Source organism: Megachile rotundata, chromosome 7, assembly GCF_050947335.1.
Source record: "Megachile rotundata isolate GNS110a chromosome 7, iyMegRotu1, whole genome shotgun sequence".
In the NCBI taxonomy this organism is placed as follows: domain Eukaryota; kingdom Metazoa; phylum Arthropoda; class Insecta; order Hymenoptera; family Megachilidae; genus Megachile; species Megachile rotundata.
Genome location: NC_134989.1, coordinates 18,164,268 through 18,182,504, shown reverse-complemented (window position 1 = coordinate 18,182,504; position 18,237 = coordinate 18,164,268). Strand labels below are relative to the sequence as shown.

Below are 18,237 nucleotides of genomic sequence, written 5' to 3'. Positions count from 1 at the left end.
GCAAAATATTTATGAAATAATATTTCTTTGGATAGTATCTTATTTTTTTATGATACAAAAACAAAAGATATTTTAAACATATGATCATGTTGTGAGTAATTTCTAACTAAAATAGATTGATTTCCACAATTATTGTAAAAATTCGCGCCGTTTAGGCGCATGTTATCTTCAATAATGGATTAATTCACATATGTCGCTGTGTGTCATAAACTATCTGCGTCATCTACAGATATTTGTAGATGAGATTTCTATAAGTGTTTTTGGTAAAATTTTGTTTGTTCTCTTCGGTGAGATTCATATCATCGAGGTAAGAATAGTAGAAAATAATTGTATATAACAAAAATAAGAAGGATTTGGACACTATGGATTTTACTTTATAGTACAAAAAGAAACGTATGAAATCACTCTCTCTATCTATCCAGATTTCCTTGGGACTTGTAAGTAACATTCGTTTACTCCACTGGAAAATACGTTCAGAGTAATATAAACATATTCTACTTATGTAGGCTGCTATTTCTCTTATTATGAAATTTTATTCATCTGAATTTATTCGCGTAGAATAAATACTATCGATTTCACCTTGAAATCATTGCTCAAAATCTGGGTTACTTTTTTTGTTTATTAGCATTGTACGTGTAAACATTTTGAATGAATTAGTAGTAGTAGAATGTTATATATGTGTTTATACGATACAAAATTAATTGTTTTTAAATATATATTATGTATTTGATGAATTATTGATTTCCATAAAACATACGTGAACATTTGCTTCTCTTATTACCATTAGTGACATTAATGTATGTTATTATTCATTTATACTTACTTTATTTACACAGGCTAATCCCAAATTACAAAAATGAGTCTTATCGAAGGGGTTGGAGATGAAGTTACAAATTTTTTTATTATTGTGGTCGCCCTCTTAGTAGGGTGGCTTGCCTGGTGTTCTACAAGTATTGCAGATCAACCATTAATACGCACAGTACTTATATTGCAACATCGAACACGCACACGTATTGCTGAACTTCGAGCTAATCAAACTACTAGCTCTTTCAGTCGACCACCAAATTTGGAGATGTCGGAAGAAGAATCTGTACAACCAGTTACAGATGACAATAATGATACTTCACAAAATTGTCCAGAATCACCTGTCACAGGTAATATTTTCTATTATTTAAGAACGGTTTTATGCTAAAATAACAGAGATATTAGAATCATTAGTTTTCTACTGTAACAGACACAAATGGAAGAACTTCTCCAGAAACACACAGAACACCTGAAACGGCAGCTACGGAAGAAGTACTTATCGAAGCAATGGATTCATTTAATAATGATAATGCAACTTTATTGCAAAGACAAACCAAAATAAATACTTCCAAGAAAACAAGTATATCAGAGTCATGTACTGAGTCCATAGAAGCTATACCACATGAAGCTGAAAATCTTTCAGAAAGCACTGCTAATGAAATTAATATTAAACTTAAGTTCATAAATGATGATCAAAAAGTTGTTACTGGTAGCCTTAAAGAGCTGCTTGGAGACTTTAAAAGGTCAATACTAATTAATATATATGTATAGTATGTTAGGCATAAATTTATAAAACAAATAATTCTTATATTTTTGTAGGAGGCATTTTCAAATAGAACTTGACGCCCAAAAATTGGTGAGATTAGTATTTAATGGCCGAGTGTTACAGCCTGATAGTCAAACATTGGAAAAATGTGGCTTGTATAACAATTGTGTAGTTCATTGCTTAGTACATCAACCACGACCAAATCCTGTACCATCGCAAACATCGACATTAGACAATTCATCGTCAATCTATTTTAATCCTCAATCATTCTCTGATATACCTACTGGCACAGGAATTAGTTCAGTGCATAACGAGTGGGATTTGAATAGACTTATGTTGAGTTTTATGACACTTACGTTAGGTCTTGCTTGGTATTCACGATACCACTACGCGCAACTGTTTTCCGCAACTACTACAATTGCATTATATGCACTCACTGCAATCTTTGCAATTTCATTAGTTACTAACTTCTTTCCTCATGAAGATAATATCAGAAATATTGAATGAATTTACAGCAATAAAGTACTTTATGAAGTTACACTTTAAAATATTAATATATAACTCATTTTGAAATCATTAGAACACATTTCATGTTTGTGAGGCAAACAGCATGAAGAATATAATTTTTATCACTGTATAAAACAAGTTATGTATGTAAAAAGTAAAGTGTAGCTAAGTCATAGAATTGCATTTCAATTGTTATGAACATATATTGAGCTCAAAATTTTTATTTGTGCGTGTAGAAAGCAAGTTTTTCTCGGTTACCATAATTAAAGAAAATACATATATAATGTGACGTCAAATTTATATTAAAATACTTATTCGTTTAAATATATTTGTGATAAATATTATTGATTTGTTGAATTATTAGATAATAAATATTATAAACAACAGTTGCAATGGTGCTGCATTACATTATTTTCAACAACTGATTTGTTATATGTACACGTTTTAAATATTTAGTTAGCTTAGATGAATATATATAATTCAGTTTATTTTTATAATTTTCAAATTAATGCGTGAACATAATGAATTAGAATTAGTTTCTTAAGCACCATTACATTAATTGCTATAAAAATAAATGAAAGTTGTCGAAAATGTATATATATATTTATAGAATTCGTAAGGTATTATATGATCGTAATTGTAATTTATTAGAAGATATACTTTATATTCCAAACAAACACGTTTCATTACTATTTTTGATTCATCATTACGTTAAATCCGTAATATACTGTATTATAATAGCTTGTAGAAATACTGAATTACGATGGAATGTGAAATAAACGGCTATTTATTCGATGTTTTTCTGTATTGACGTATTCTAATTTAGAAGCGATTTAATGTTAATAAAACATTTTTTATCTAAACTTCGAGAAAGTGGAAAATGAGTTTAGCGGGATAAAAATATGTTTAAATATTGTACAATTCGTGATAACATTTATTACTATTTAATTATATAAAAAGTTTGCAATTACATACTCTTCTTTTATAGAAAATTTTATTAATGACTTATAAAGTCTTTCATATAAAATAAATATTGTGAATAAAGTCGTCACGCCAAAATTTACATTTGGAGACGATTTATAATTTATAGAATACTTCGTACAACCCTTTAATTTAAATTACAAGAAACTTAATTTCGATGTATACGAATAAAAAGAAATAAATAACGAATGAAAAGTCATTTCTTAAATAGAAGTTAATTTAATTGTAAAGTTTTCCCACACAATCCACTAAGTATTTTAGGTAAAGGCTCAGAAATATTTGTCTTCTTAAAGAAAAGATTTAATCGATGTTTTAACATTGAATTGTCTATATTAAAATTTCCTTCTGGGTTTTCTAGCAGAATAGTACCTTTTCCTGAAGTACCATTGATATTAACGTATTTACAGACTGGATATTTTAATACTGAAGTCGACTGAATTTTATTTGCATCAGCTTTTGTTACTTGAATTGTTTGCTTATGTAACGATAAAATATCGAATTCCTTTAACACTATTTTATTATTGACATACAAGTCATAAGAACAATTATAAATACCAAATATCAATTCGATTTCGTTTCTTAACTGTTCGTATGAGATAGGAACTAAAGATTTAGGAGTTTCTAACAAAACAGTTCCTAAGCAGCCGGTTGCTCCAAATCTTGGTCTCATACCTAGAAGTTCAAGATTTACATATTTCAACAAAGGCTCTTCATGTGGTTTGTTATTATCGTTTTGAAATATTTGTCCTTTTACTAATACAAGTTTCATATTAACGCCTTTAATTGTTTGCATTTCTTCTATAATTATATTTGCATTTTCCGATAATTTTGACATGTCCTCCTGTGGAGTTTTAGTTGCATTTTCAATAAAATCTTTGTGACTGATAATTACTTTTGCTAAATTACTATCTTGATTTCCTATTTCATAATATACAACTGCTTCATCTGATGGAACCAACTGAGCTTTCTTTCGCAGTTTTTGAACCCTATTAATTACTTCTCTTGCCACACCTTCATTATGCATACTTTCATCAGGAGTAACATCCAATAAAATTAAAATATTTCCCCCACTATGTGCTTCATACTGTTCAGATAATTGCTCAGCTGCTGGCCCAGTGAAACTAAACATCAACCGTAAGTCTTGCTCACCTAACTTATGACCTAGAACAGTAATTTCTTTTGTTGCAACAAATGTTTGTAATTGTACATCAGAAAGCTCTTTAATAGCTTGAGTAATGGACTTAAATTCTCCTTTAAGACGTGATCCAAGTACTTTATGATCGGGTTCTGCTCTTAATTTAACACCATACTTCTCTTTATCAGTAGTTACTGTTAATTCCTTTACATTAAGTTCTTCAAGAATGTATGATTTTAAAGAAGTTATATCATTCAATACTTCAGCATCCTGATGAATTATTACAACTTCCGGTAATGGATATTTGACAGGAATTGTTTTTCTATCTCGTATGACGCGTCCTAATTCTATCACGGTTTGCATATAAAATACAGCTTTCTCAATCTTTTCATCAATTAATTCCAAACAAGGTTGTGGGATCATTTGATAATGAACACTGTCCATATTAATCTTAGACTGTGGAAGTATTTTCACTAAATATTTGAACATAAACTCTGTTAAAAATGGTGTGAATGGAGCATTAACACGAACCATTGTATAAAGAACACAAAATAAAGTGTTCAATGCTTGTTGACAATCAGTCACGCCGCTATCACCTTTTATACGTTTTCTGTTCATTCTTACATACCAATTAGTAAGATTGTCTATGTATTTCACTAGATGAGGTACTACTGTGTATAATCTGTATGCTTGCATTTCATCTTTAACAAATTGCAATAGTGTTTGAGTAAAAGACAAAATCCATCTATCCATGATATTATTAGAAGACACATCTTTAGAATTGTCATATATAAAAATAGTTTTCTCTTCTCTTTCAAACCTTTCAATGTTTTGCATTAAAAATCTAAAGGCATTATACCAAGGTAAGAATACATCCTTTATAACATCCCTTACACCTTCTTCTTTAAATCGTAAATTTTCCGCTCTTACAACAGGAGAATTAATTAAGTACAAACGAAGAGCATCAGCTCCGTATTTGTTAACAATTTCTATGGGATCTGGATAATTCTTTTTGCGCTTGGACATCTTTTGCCCATCAGATGCTAGTATTAAACCATTGGCAACAAGATTTTTAAATGGAGCTTTTCCAAAAAGAGCAGTAGATATAACTAAAAGGGTATAAAACCAACCGCGAGTTTGATCAATACCTTCTCCAATAAAATCAGCTGGAAAACTCTCCTCAAATTCTTTTCGATTCTCAAAAGGGTAATGCATTTGTGCATATGGCATAGAACCTGATTCAAACCAACAATCAAATACTTCGGGTACACGTCGCAACGGTGGATATCCTGGTCGTCTGGATGGTATAGTTAAATCATCTATACTTTCTCTATGAATATCTGTTATTTTCGTATTAGTTAATTCTTCCAATTCTGCAATACTTCCTATGCATACTATTTCTTGTCCATCTTCTGAGATCCATAATGGAATTGGATTACCCCAATAACGATTTCTACTAATAGCCCAATCACGAGCATCTCTCAACCAATTACCAAATCGTTTATCTTTTACATATTCTGGTACCCAATAAGTGGTACTATTTGCTGCTATAAGTTTTTCTTTTATAGCTTCTACTCTGACAAACCATGAAGGTACTGCTTTATAAATTAACGGAGTATCAGATCTCCAACAATATGGATAACTATGTTTGACAGTACTGTTATGAATTAATCTTTTATTCGCTTGTAAATATTTGATAATATCTTTATCAGCATCTTTTACATATTTTCCAATAAAATCATGAACCGGTTCTATGAAACGACCACAACTATCAATTGGACATACAATTTCTTGATCTTTTGTTATAACACCAGCTTCTAAACAACACCGGTAATCGTCCTCTCCAAAATAAGGTGCTTGATGAACAATACCTGTACCAGTCTCTGCAGTAACATATGTGTCATTTAATACGATAAAAGCACCTTTATCTCTTAAACTTTCAAAATAAGGAAAAGGAGGTTTATATATTTTTCCTTTCAAATCAGAACCTTTTCTTTTACCTTGTATAGTATACACATCTTTAGATTTGTATAGAAGTTCTAAACTTGATTCCAATATAATGTAAACATTATTAGAAAAATGATCTTTAACTTCTACATATTCATAATTAGGATTACAGCAAAGAGCCATGTTGCTAGGTAAGGTCCAAGGTGTAGTAGTCCATGCTAGAATTGAAACATTTGGTTCATCAACTAGTGGAAATGCCACAACTACAGAAGGATCAACAACATCTTTGTAATTTTGCCCTGATTCAAAATTAGACAGCGGTGTATTACAACCAGTAGAAAAAGGCATTACTTTAACACCTTGATACACAAGGCTTTTGTTATATAATTCTTTGAAAATCCACCAAATAGATTCCATGTACCAAGGATATAATGTTTTGTAATCATTTTTGAAATCTATCCACCTGCCGATTCTGCTCACTATTATTTCCCATTCTGTGGCATATTTCATTACGATGCTTCTACATTCTTTATTATAATTTGCTATGCCCATTTTAGCAACATCATCGGGACCTTTTATATTCAAACTTTTGTCTATTTCGTATTCGACTGGTAAACCGTGAGTATCCCAACCAAATCTTCTTTCCACGTGATAACCAGATTGATGAGCATACCTTGTTATAATGTCTTTTATTGTGCCTGCAAGTATGTGTCCATAGTGAGGTAAACCGGTTGCAAAAGGTGGACCGTCGTAAAATGAATATTTTGGTTTTCCTTTTGATTGCTTCAAACAATTTTCAAAAATATCCAATTTCTTCCATAATTCCAAAATAATTTCCTCCTCCTTTGGAAAATTAATCGTTTCTGGCAATTTTTCTTTCATTTTTAAAAGATTTTATGAATAACTTTGCGAAATATTTGATACCAGCTGGTATACTAACGTAATTATCAAATTTAAAGTACTGTGCATCAAAGACACGGTAGCGAATTACACGTAACTTACTTCTGAGGTTAGGATTATAAATTGATGCACGTGTTTCTAAAAAGGTGAATGCAATGTTCCAATTGAGAACCTCTAATAATTTGTATCACTTGAACTTGAATAATATATATACATACATTATATAAATATGTATAAATATATAAGCATGTAATACATGTTTTTCACATTTAATAAACTGTAGGAACAAAGGAAACAATTATTTTTATTATAACTTTATTAATAGTGAAATATTATTACATCATTCAAGCGAAATTAAATATATTTATATACATAGAAATCATAATAGATTAATAAATAAGCATGATTGCACGTTTTTTTTTAGCAACAACTTCATTTTATTTTGAGTACAATTTATAAATAATAATATAAATATATACAAAATTACATAATATATACTTTAATAATTGAATTATTTTATAAAACTTATGTGTACACTATGATTGATTTAATACAATTTTATTTTGAATTATATATTAAAACCTTTTATTGTATACAAAATAAATGGAAAATAGATAAAAATTAAAAAAATTCGTGACTAGAAGTTCCATTATAACTAACGCCTTCGTACACAATATACATATACATATATATATATATCTACGATTGTTGCGTAATTTGTGGTATCCTTTGTCGTTGTCCACCTATATAAATAACTTGTCTCTGTTCATCAGGATGAATGAGTTCATCTGTATGTTTCCAACGCCATTTTTTTTCACTTTCTTTAATACGCCTATGGTCAATATAACTAATAACGCAACTTGTTGGAATCCATACAATGGCTGTAATAATTATTACTGCCCCAACTATGTTATCTTTCAAAAATCGCATGACTTTGTTAATATTTATATCCTCGATAATATCCCAAAATCTTTCAACCACATCCTGAATTGTTTTCTCGCAAACGCCCTTTAAATATTTAAAAATTTTTAAATTTGTATATAAAATATGCTATAAATTATCTTTGAAAAATATTACCTTATTGCAAAAACCTTGAATACATGGTGTTCCATCTGGTAAAATATCCTGTGGATCTATCGGAAAACATGTTTCATTTAAACTCATTCTACAGCATCTTTTACATGCGTCTCCAACTACGAAGTAAAATTCATCATAAAGATATATTATTTTCTACATATATTAAGTATAAAATATGAAATCCATACTTGTATCACACATGCAACTTTGCAGACCCTGTGTTTCACAATATGGTACACATTTCCCAAGTCTACATTGACCTCTCTCAAGGCATCCTGTACCATCTTTCATTGGAGGAGATCTAGGACACTCGCTAGAAGCTCCTGTACAACGAGATTCTTGCTCACAAGTAGCATATTGAGCATCTCTGCATTTTACACCTATTTGCATAAATGCACAGCCTTGACAGCAAGGTGAATTCTTATCACTGAAAAATACATTTTATTAAATATGATTTATTAAAAAGAATCAATAAAAATTCTAATAACAAATTATTACCTGCAAACTGCTCCTTGACTTCTACGAAGTTTACAATTTTTATCACAACATGCATCATTATCTTCGGTACCCAGTAATCCCGCGTCGCATTCTTCGTCTCCTTCGACTCGTAAATTACCGCAAAATGATTCTTCTGGTTCAGAAAAACAGCGACCAGACTTTGCTTGTAATACTTTTCTGATAGATCTTAAACTACATGGTGAAAAACGCTAATGTATAAATAATTAGTAATCAATACCTTCATACTGTATGAAATACATTATATTATTTTAATATTAATTAAATGTACCTTATTATTCACATCATATCCGCTAACGCTATATGTATACATTAAATATGAACCTCCTTGACTAGCACTTGGACTGCATTCCTGTTAAGAGATACTATTTGTTTAAAATATAATAAATGTGACAAGAAATGCGAGTTCATAAAAGTTGAAGAAATTACTGTTATATCTGGATCATGTTCAGAACCCCAATTATGTCCAAATTCATGTGCAGTGACTAAATCAGCTTCTCTCGTAATTACTCTTTGTCCATAATGATTTCTACTAGAACTTAAACCTGAGTTAAGATATAAAGTATAACCATTCTTGAAATACTCTAAAATGTAAAAGTATTAAATAAGATATCATTAAATGTAATTCGCATATTAATTAAATATTTATTGAAGGTTCAGATGTACCTGGTGTACAAATGCCACCTACTGAATTTCTACGAGGAGAGCCGACATATGCTAGTCCTAATATGCCACCTTCGAATTTGAGATCAGTAAATAAATGAGCTAAACAAAAATCCTTATGACTGTATTCACGACTGAAAACCTAAAGATTAGTTATATATATTGTATATAATCTCAAAATACACTTAATTTAAAAAACGGATTTGTGTAAAATGAAAGAATAGAAATTCAATTTTACCTCGAGCAAAGTGCGCACATCCCACTTTTCTCTAACCATATTATAGTGAGTTTCACCGCCTCTTACACGAGTTGGTTCACTATGGACTACAATTTTCTTAATAACAAAACCCATTCCTTTAAATCCATCTTGTTCTTGTCGTTCTTGCCATAAAGTATCGTTATAAATTTTATGTACTCTGTCAATTAAACTTATCTGTAAAATATAAGCAATATGTTTTGAAAATCATCTGAGTAAAATCATAATATTTTACATTAATCAATGTAGTCACTTACTAAATAATTAATTGTAGTTTTTGTACTACTAGCACCCATTTCTTGATAAAAACGGTAATCGGCAACCAGTAATAAGGGACATCTTGTTTTTGTTGGAGTGTACTCATAAGTTTCAGTTTGTCTTTTTGCTCTAGAATGTTCATCTGATTCGAAATTAAATTCTTCTTCATCATCTACTGGAATATCTGTAATTTAGATGTTGTATAAAGGCACCTTAATATTTAATAAAATCATTCGTTTGAAATAACAACTAACTCAATTCTTCTTTCACGTATCCACAAGTTTTAGGTGCCCCATGTGTATGGCCTTCGCCATTTTCAAAATGTTCCCAACTAAGTTTAACATCTGACGACTTATAAACAATCATTGTTTCATTACCCAAGTGAGGTAAATGTCTCCAAGATGGCTGAAAAATGCAACAAATTCATGTGAATTATGTCATGTAAAAATTTTTTACTTAAAAAATTATATACCTCAATATGAAATGTTTCATCAGAAATTGTAATGCTGGCTGTAAGAACTCCATTATCAATATGTACTTGTGCATGAGAATCTATTTCCCCAAATACGCGTCCATGATAAAAGCTTTCATGATCTTATAAAAAAAGTCATTTTAAAATAAATATATAATGTAAAAAATATATTTCTAAATAATAATGTATTGTTTTACCTAAATGCACACTTTTTTCTTCTCCATTACCATTTACTTCATATGCTTTAAATTTAGAATGAATAACTTCCCTTCTTGGTGTTAAAATTAAACGAAAATACCTATCAAAAATATAATATGTGTATTATTTACAATAAACAATAACTATTTGTAAGTGATAATAATATGCTAAATTACCGTCCATGAGAATAAAATTCCAATTCGTTTATTTTATTGTAAGGATGATAGCTATGTTGAACACCTCGTTTTACAATTTTATGTTGGAAATGAGTTGAATGAATAGTTTCATAATACTTTAAATTCCTGTGGAGACCATCTACAAAAATGAATCCAACAATATAAAATAACAAATGAAATGTTAATATATAATACAAACTACTAAATATGTAATGTAATATACATACAAGTGATTTGTACAGTAACAAATATATAGTATATTAATAGTGTATTTCGAATTTCCATACTTGTTAGAAATGTTCTATATCAAATTACTATTTATTACTGTATTCTGTGAATTATATTTCATATTATGAGCATTTTTTATTTTTTAATCCAAATTTTATATGAACTGACGAAGGTTAATCTAGAGTTGTTATTACATTCCTCTAGGTTAATGGGGTAGTGTAAACTTTTTCTCTGTCAACATACAACACATAGAAACATTGCCTTATTTTAAAGCACATGCACAATAATGATCAAATATAATTTTAATTAAATTTACGTATATAAAATGTTCAATTAGATAAAACTAATAGTCTCATAGAATAAGTACAATTTTTCAACAAATTAATGAAAATATTATATGGCCGAAATATTATTTTCTTTGAAAATTTGACAATTATTATGTGTAGGTATAACATAATGTATTCTATACATATATATATAGTTAGAATTAATTGTGTTGGTAAATTGTGTTATCATTAAAAATTTGGTAGATATTTTTTAAAAATATTTGTAAACACTCTTTAATATAATATTGTTTATGACAACGTATACATTAGAATTGAAGCGAAGTTTTTTACAGATGCCGCAGTTAAAACAGTTGGAAGTGATGTTTGGTACCCTCACGTTCTCTAGAATGTGCTAGAATTTTTTTTGAGACGTATTTAATATAAGTATTATAACTAAATGCGTACTAGTCATTTACAAACATCGCAGTAGTTCAAGAAGCTGCAGTATATAATTGGAACTTGTGTATGATTTTGTCCGTTTAAATTAAAATAAAACGATAAAAGAAATGTCACATGAAACAACTTTGTTACATTGTTATAATCGTGGTTGTGGTAAGAAGTTTGATCCGAATGATAATAAAGAAGGTATGCAGTTTATTATTTCTCTAGGAATAGTAAAAACAACCTAAAATTATTCATCTGTTTGATAATTAAACATTTTATATATCACATAAAAATTCGTTTTATCTGTATTTATTTTAGGAGATTGCATTCATCACCCTGGTCATCCGGTATTTCATGATGCTTATAAAGGCTGGTCCTGTTGTAACAAAAAATGTACAGATTTCACAGAATTCTTGAATATCAAAGGATGTACAAAATCTTGTCACTCAAATGTCAAACCACCTGAGCCAGAGAAACCTGCTGTTGACAAATCGAAGACTAACGAAATAATTGAAGTAACTGCTCAGCCTCTCAATAATGGACCTGTGTTGGAAAGGCCTCCTTTTGATGCTCCACAAGTTACATTAAAACCTACTGTGTCACCTACATTATTAGAACAAATTAAAGGATTAACTTCTTCTATATCAGAAATTCTACCACAAACAAAAGTTCAAATTGGACAAAGCTGTAAAAACAATGCATGTAAAGCTACGTACAATGGCCCAGCATCTGATGATGAAGTGTGCAATCATCATCCTGGTATTCCTATTTTTCATGAAGGAATGAAATATTGGTCTTGTTGTCAAAAGAAAACTACAGACTTTTCCACATTCTTAGAACAACCAGGATGTTTGCAAGGAAAACATAAATGGATTTCTGAGGTATACTAAAAATTGATATTATTTACTCACTTAGATGTTAATATATTTTAATAAGAAATATTTAACAGTCTAAATATTGTTTTAAACATTGTTTTAAAAACAAAACAATAATTATGTTTCAGAATACTGGTAAAAAAGTTAACTGTAGAATGGATTGGCATCAAACTGGAACATTGATTGTAGTTTCTATTTATGCAAAGAAATACCAGCCAGACCAATCAACTATTAAATTAAATCCTATACGTTTAACTGTGGATCTATATTTTATTGAAGAAAACTCTAGATATAATCTCGATTTAGAACTTAGAGGAGTACGTATCAAATTTTTGAATTTAGTCTGTATTGAGTAAATTTTAGACATTCATAATATTTATAAAATTTATTTCTGCAGGTTGTTGATATTACACAAAGCAGTGTAAATATGCTTCCAACTAAAGTAGAAATTAAATTAAAAAAAGCTGAATCTGGATCATGGGCAAAATTAAATATTCCTAGAACAAACGAGATAGAAACAGAAGAAAATGACAAAACTGATGAAAACATTAGCGCACAAGTTGAAGCAGTTGATCTTAGCGATCTTTAAGTGTTCATATTTAATTATTTTATTATAAATATTATAAAACATGAATATATTATCTATTTAAAGATGATACTTTCATTTGAAGGTACAAAGAAATATTATTTTCTTAATGTTATCGGATTTATTTCCGAGAAAAGTGGGGATACTTAGTATTCGCTTTGTTATTTTCATAAGAAAAACTAAAAAGTCTATCATTAAATTTTGATATTTAAAAACAGTATTGAGTTTTCAATACATTTCAGGTTTTATTTATGATTTATTTAATCGTAATAAATCATTTTGAGCTGAAATTGTGTCTTGATTTATATAATAATAGACCTTGTTTATATTTGACGAACGAATCAAATACAAATCTGGTTGACCTGAGAGAAACGTCTAAAGGTCAGAGATCTCATTGAAACCTTTGAATTAGGTGTTATGCCTACTTCGTAAAAATTGACGAATTTTGAAACTGTAGTAACTTTCTTTCCTTGTTTGCCATTTTCTTTAGAAAGACTAGAGTGCCTATATGTGCACGTAATAATCAAAACTGTGTTAAACTAAACTTAACCTATACATGGTTATCGTTTTAACCTAGTTTCATTGTTGTTTTTGATTTATTGCGAGTTGCAGTAAATTATGCAAACATGCGTTTATACGAATAAACTCAATTAGAAATTAGTGCAACTTGCAACTTCTATAAAAATAAGCCAATGTTCTTTATTTACTTAGTTTTGTAATTTATTTAAACACATATATAATAAAGTCTCGATATAAGTGTCCCAAATTATGTTGTGTTTAGGATCACTTTTAGTAAAAAAATGTAAAAAATTTGTTGGTAACATCCTTCTAACAAAACAGTCAAAAATAAAAATGTCCTATAATTGTATTATCTCATGAATATACTCCACCAGAATCACCTTACATTTTTCAAGTAGTGATCTTTCTTCAATGGTGGGGATAATTTTCTCAGTTATATCGGTGTGTTCAATATTTTCGTTTATATTCAAGTTTTACTACACAGTTCTGTAGCAATAATTTCCGCTTATTAATATAAAAATAATTTATTTGTATACTAGTATGAATAAGACACCTCAAAAATTACGAGTAATAAATTTTTTGTCACTAATATTTATGTTACATACAAATATCTATCATGAAATATAAATACAAATCAATATATTATTTTAGATACTTGCTCTTCATGGATATGCTCAATCGGATATTACTTTTAAATCAAAATTAGGTTCTTTGAGAAAAGGATTTAAAAGAGAAATTGAATTTACATTTTTAAGAGCACCGCATAAAGTTTCAATGCAAAAGAATTTTGGCATTGATGAAACAGAGGAAGGTATTATGTTTGTTACTTGAAAATTGAAAATTTAATATATATTTCTATGTAATGATATTACATAAATATACAATGAATTTAGTATTAAGAAGTAATAAACACTATATCTTGTAGGATATGGATGGTGGTTTAATACAGAAGATCATATATTTAAAGCAACTATTCCAAGCAATTTATCTGTAGGTTTTGAAGATAGTATAGCTGTAATTGAAAAGATATTTCAAGAGTCTGGTCCTTTCGATGGCATTTTAGGCTTTTCACAGGGTGCAGCATTTGCAGTTATACTGTGTTTTATGCAACAAAAAAATCGTAAATAATTAATTTAATACTTATGAATTATACAACAATTTTAATTTAATATAGGTATTTATATAATCACTTGTTCCAGTGTTACAAATCAAATTTGATTTCGCAATTATTATATCTGGATTCAAGTCATTATGTAAACCTCATACAATGTATTATGATGGAAAAATAAGTATACCTTCATTACACATATATGGAGAAACTGATCAAGTTATTCCAGCAGGTTAGATAACCTTTAATCTTTTAATAAAAATTAAACTACAGTTTAGTGTACCTTTCTTTTTTATAGAATCAGCGAAAGAAATTAATGAAATGTTTATAAATAAAGTAACATTAACTCATATAGGCGGGCATTATGTACCAAGCAAAAAGGATTATTATAAGGAATTTATTACGGACATGACATTACAAAAAAACAGAAGGGACAATTAACTGTAAGTTGTGTTCTACATTTGATACTTAATGTATGACATAACAGAAGTAAACACAATAAATAGGCTGTACTGACTACAAAATGTAATTCACATAAAAAAATGTAAAAAATTATAATTAACATTGAGAAATATTAGTAAATTTATTCAAATCAACTGTAAATAAACATCATACAATATCCATTAAAAATAACTTTCATTAACAATTTACATTAAAATTTTTATATGGCAACCAAGATATGACTTGATAACATAATAAATTAGGAGAAATTTGTACATGATTATTTACCTTGTTAAACAGGTATTGTACAATTAAAAATTGTTTAACTGTTCTCTTCTATAAAAGGCACTACTGATATTAAACATTAAAAATTGAACAACTTAAATTATGTTTTGAAAATATACTAGCTTAATTTTTTTTTTGCCGATATAATACAACATATTAATTATTTAGATCAAATATGTGGTTCATAAGTATTTTGTACCAAATGAAATGTATTTTATGTATAGCAAGTTAAATTTTTAAATAGATTTTAACTCCGTTCGTTTATACGTATCATGCATAATTATTTCCAGCTTTATGATATGGAAATTTATTATATAATATTATTATGTATTTATAAATATTATTGATATTAGATTTCTTAAACTCCTTTAGTAAAGCTTACGTTCAACTTTGTTTAATAAAATCAGGGATATTATATTTTTATCTATATAATACAATATAGATATATGTATTACGGTGAAATTTTAAGTTTTAAAATTGTCAACTTAATTTAAGCAATTTATATCTGTATAATACATTACATTTTTTAATGATGATACTAAAACACATTCAAGAGTATTTGTTATATCAAGTACTGTATGGATACAATTAATGTTCTTGTCAACTGTATGCCACTTTTAAATGTATGACTACATACAATAAATATATGGGTTATTTTTCGAATACAAATTAATGCATACATAAATAAAATTCTTAACAAGGTGTTATAGTATGAAAAATATGATGAACAGAAATGTTATATTTTATACTTAAAATCATATGCCTGGTATAATATAGCAGTCAATTTGTTAAAATTACGTATACTATTTATAATTTATCACATTCTCAAATTTCTATTTGGTAACAATAAAACCTAATGTTCACAGTTTTTACAAACAGTACTGTTTAATTTTGCATATTAAATAATAAATGAAACGTGTATATTTTACAAAATTTGAGGCATTAATGCCTCACTTGCATACTTCAAGTTTAATAAAATAACCGAAATAAAAGATAAATAAACCGAAAATATTACAAAACACTGTAAGATAAGATACAAGCTATAATCATAAATTATACGTGACTGAGGTATTTGGTCATCTTAGCATTAATAACAAAGTGTTGAAATATTTTAGTACCTATTAGAGATTATAATAAATTTAACTGATGTACTGGATCATAAGCTTCATGTTTTATTATCCCTTTCAGTCAAATATCCAAGTACAAATAGTAGTTGTTCATCACTCGCAAAAAAGGAGAACAAAAATCAGGGAATGAGCAGTTACTTAACATTCTCCTTAAGAAAGTTAAAAAAGTTTTTGAGATTTTTAATATTCATATAAACTTGTATGTATCTAGTATTCACATTATGTTTGTTTAAACTGTGTCAGCCTTTTTAAAAATATCTGACAATTATAAAATTGAGTTGAATTCAACACCTTATCATCAGCTTCTTCACAATAGTAACATTATTTCAAGGCGACTATTCTTGGCTATTGGATTCTTGAGATTTCATGACATCTGGTAGGTCAGGTGGCAATGAAAATGGTGTCATCTCTAAAGTTTCAAATTGACCATTTTCTTGGCGAACAGCTAATCCTACTAATGCAGGACACTGTGCTTTGGCAGTTGCTGATGTTAATCCATAATCAGATAAAAATTTACTGTCTGACATTACAACATTATCTTTGTTGAACAGCTGCTGATTTACAGGTGGTATTTTTAATATACCTATGAAACAATTATACCTTTAACCTAATTTTTTTGTATATATTTTATAAATAGTTGCAATATTGTATAAAAATGAGCGAAACACGAAAATAATAAAAATTAATTGGCGATTCTCTTTTGAACTGTAATGTTATAGATGTAATTTCTGATTTTAATTTATGTGCACGTAAATTATGTTTTTTTTACCTTCTATAATTTTCTTAAGTTCAAGAACTGTGGTATTATCTTTTGCGTCAGTAAATATCGTCATATTTTTTCGTCGAATCATTAGAAATACATCCTATAAAGAGGATCATGATTGTATTTATTTGAGGTTATTTTTGTTAGGAGCGTCTTAAACGAATATTACAAGGAATAGATAAATACGAACAAAAACTTACCATTATGTACTTTACTATATATTTATTATCGAAAAGGATAATTAATCTACAGTGTTTCTACAATCCTGTTTTATTGACTATTGTTCACTTATAAATCCTCAGGTTAAAGGCAAAAGAATAAAGTAGACATTTACCGACATGATAACCACATAAAACACGTTATTTGATTGGTGCTTCTTTTCAAACGCAAACTATGTTTGGCTCATTGTTTGTTTTTTGGACCAATCACAAATTACATTTAACTTCATGTTAAATTACAAATCCTTAAATCAGAGATAGGATTATTTGAATATTGTTTATATACCTATCAATACATTAATTTAATAAATGGAGTTCAAATATAGTAACTTATCAATTTATATAATAACCGCGATCGATACAGTGACTAATATTTATTATCAAAATTATTTATCGTGGTATACAAAATTGTATTACAAAACAATATAAGTGGAATAAATACTATATTTATATTTTACTAACGATATTAATAATAATGTTATTGAATATGTCACGTTTATGTAACAGGTGTTCACCTGTTAAGGAAACAAATAATAATAATTCCAAAATATATGTATGGTATGGAGTAAAGACGAATATAAATGGAAAAACCTCGCATCGTTCACATGCGATTTTATTGGATGAAATATGTGAACTTGATAGATTTCAAATTTCTAGATTTATAAATTTCTAAATTTTCAAATCCACAGATTGTCAGATCCGTTAAATTCTAAATTAAAAA

The 18,237-nt window shown here is 28.3% G+C and overlaps 6 protein-coding genes across 10 annotated transcripts; 3 read left to right on the top strand and 3 right to left on the bottom strand.

The window, feature by feature from the left end:
• The first annotated feature begins 107 nt into the window (after window positions 1-107).
• LOC100881879 (transmembrane and ubiquitin-like domain-containing protein 1) lies at window positions 108-2,872 on the top strand. Of its 3 annotated transcripts, XM_076533889.1 has the most exons (5): window positions 109-307; window positions 381-437; window positions 837-1,154; window positions 1,235-1,547; window positions 1,624-2,872. In XM_076533889.1, exons 3-5 carry the CDS (start codon window positions 857-859, stop codon window positions 2,075-2,077), a joined length of 1,065 nt encoding a protein of 354 aa, XP_076390004.1. In that variant the 5' UTR covers window positions 109-307; window positions 381-437; window positions 837-856; the 3' UTR covers window positions 2,078-2,872. The 3 variants fall into 3 exon arrangements, with proteins under 3 accessions (XP_012152882.1, XP_076390004.1, XP_012152883.1); XM_012297492.2 differs by lacking the exon at window positions 381-437 and having other exon boundaries at window positions 108-307; XM_012297493.2 differs by lacking the exons at window positions 109-307; window positions 381-437 and adding an exon at window positions 498-629.
• Window positions 258-7,205, bottom strand: IleRS (Isoleucyl-tRNA synthetase). Its single transcript, XM_076533852.1, has one exon. The coding sequence runs from the start codon at window positions 7,020-7,022 to the stop codon at window positions 3,273-3,275; it is 3,750 nt and encodes a 1,249-aa protein (XP_076389967.1). The 5' UTR covers window positions 7,023-7,205; the 3' UTR covers window positions 258-3,272.
• Window positions 7,206-7,582: 377 nt separating this feature from the next.
• On the bottom strand, window positions 7,583-11,151 carry Tace (ADAM 17-like protease Tace). Its single transcript, XM_003708380.3, has 14 exons — window positions 10,884-11,151; window positions 10,657-10,795; window positions 10,480-10,580; window positions 10,283-10,404; window positions 10,065-10,215; window positions 9,810-9,994; window positions 9,535-9,729; window positions 9,300-9,438; window positions 9,063-9,217; window positions 8,905-8,985; window positions 8,616-8,824; window positions 8,306-8,544; window positions 8,118-8,233; window positions 7,583-8,048 (listed from the first exon to the last, which is right to left on the bottom strand). The coding sequence occupies exons 1-14, from the start codon at window positions 10,939-10,941 to the stop codon at window positions 7,740-7,742; spliced, it is 2,199 nt and encodes a 732-aa protein (XP_003708428.1). The 5' UTR covers window positions 10,942-11,151; the 3' UTR covers window positions 7,583-7,739.
• A 150-nt stretch (window positions 11,152-11,301) lies between these two features.
• On the top strand, window positions 11,302-13,345 carry mora (cysteine and histidine rich domain containing protein). The gene is made up of 5 exons (XM_012297468.2): window positions 11,302-11,410; window positions 11,504-11,795; window positions 11,913-12,475; window positions 12,598-12,786; window positions 12,867-13,345. Exons 2-5 carry the CDS (start codon window positions 11,717-11,719, stop codon window positions 13,056-13,058), a joined length of 1,023 nt encoding a protein of 340 aa, XP_012152858.1. The 5' UTR covers window positions 11,302-11,410; window positions 11,504-11,716; the 3' UTR covers window positions 13,059-13,345.
• A 24-nt stretch (window positions 13,346-13,369) lies between these two features.
• LOC100877752 (esterase AGAP003155) lies at window positions 13,370-15,254 on the top strand. 2 transcript variants are annotated; one of them, XM_012297470.2, is made up of 5 exons: window positions 13,370-14,015; window positions 14,226-14,385; window positions 14,500-14,694; window positions 14,774-14,914; window positions 14,981-15,254. In XM_012297470.2, the coding sequence occupies exons 1-5, from the start codon at window positions 13,986-13,988 to the stop codon at window positions 15,121-15,123; spliced, it is 669 nt and encodes a 222-aa protein (XP_012152860.1). In that variant the 5' UTR covers window positions 13,370-13,985; the 3' UTR covers window positions 15,124-15,254. The 2 variants fall into 2 exon arrangements, with proteins under 2 accessions (XP_012152860.1, XP_003708427.1); XM_003708379.3 differs by having other exon boundaries at window positions 13,854-14,141.
• On the bottom strand, window positions 14,409-17,658 carry EloB (transcription elongation factor elongin B). 2 transcript variants are annotated; one of them, XM_012297471.2, is made up of 4 exons: window positions 17,499-17,658; window positions 17,305-17,398; window positions 16,827-17,118; window positions 14,409-14,669 (listed from the first exon to the last, which is right to left on the bottom strand). In XM_012297471.2, exons 1-3 carry the CDS (start codon window positions 17,499-17,501, stop codon window positions 16,871-16,873), a joined length of 345 nt encoding a protein of 114 aa, XP_012152861.1. In that variant the 5' UTR covers window positions 17,502-17,658; the 3' UTR covers window positions 14,409-14,669; window positions 16,827-16,870. The 2 variants fall into 2 exon arrangements, with proteins under 2 accessions (XP_012152861.1, XP_003708459.1); XM_003708411.3 differs by lacking the exon at window positions 14,409-14,669 and having other exon boundaries at window positions 16,558-17,118.
• Between the last annotated feature and the right edge of the window lie 579 nt (window positions 17,659-18,237).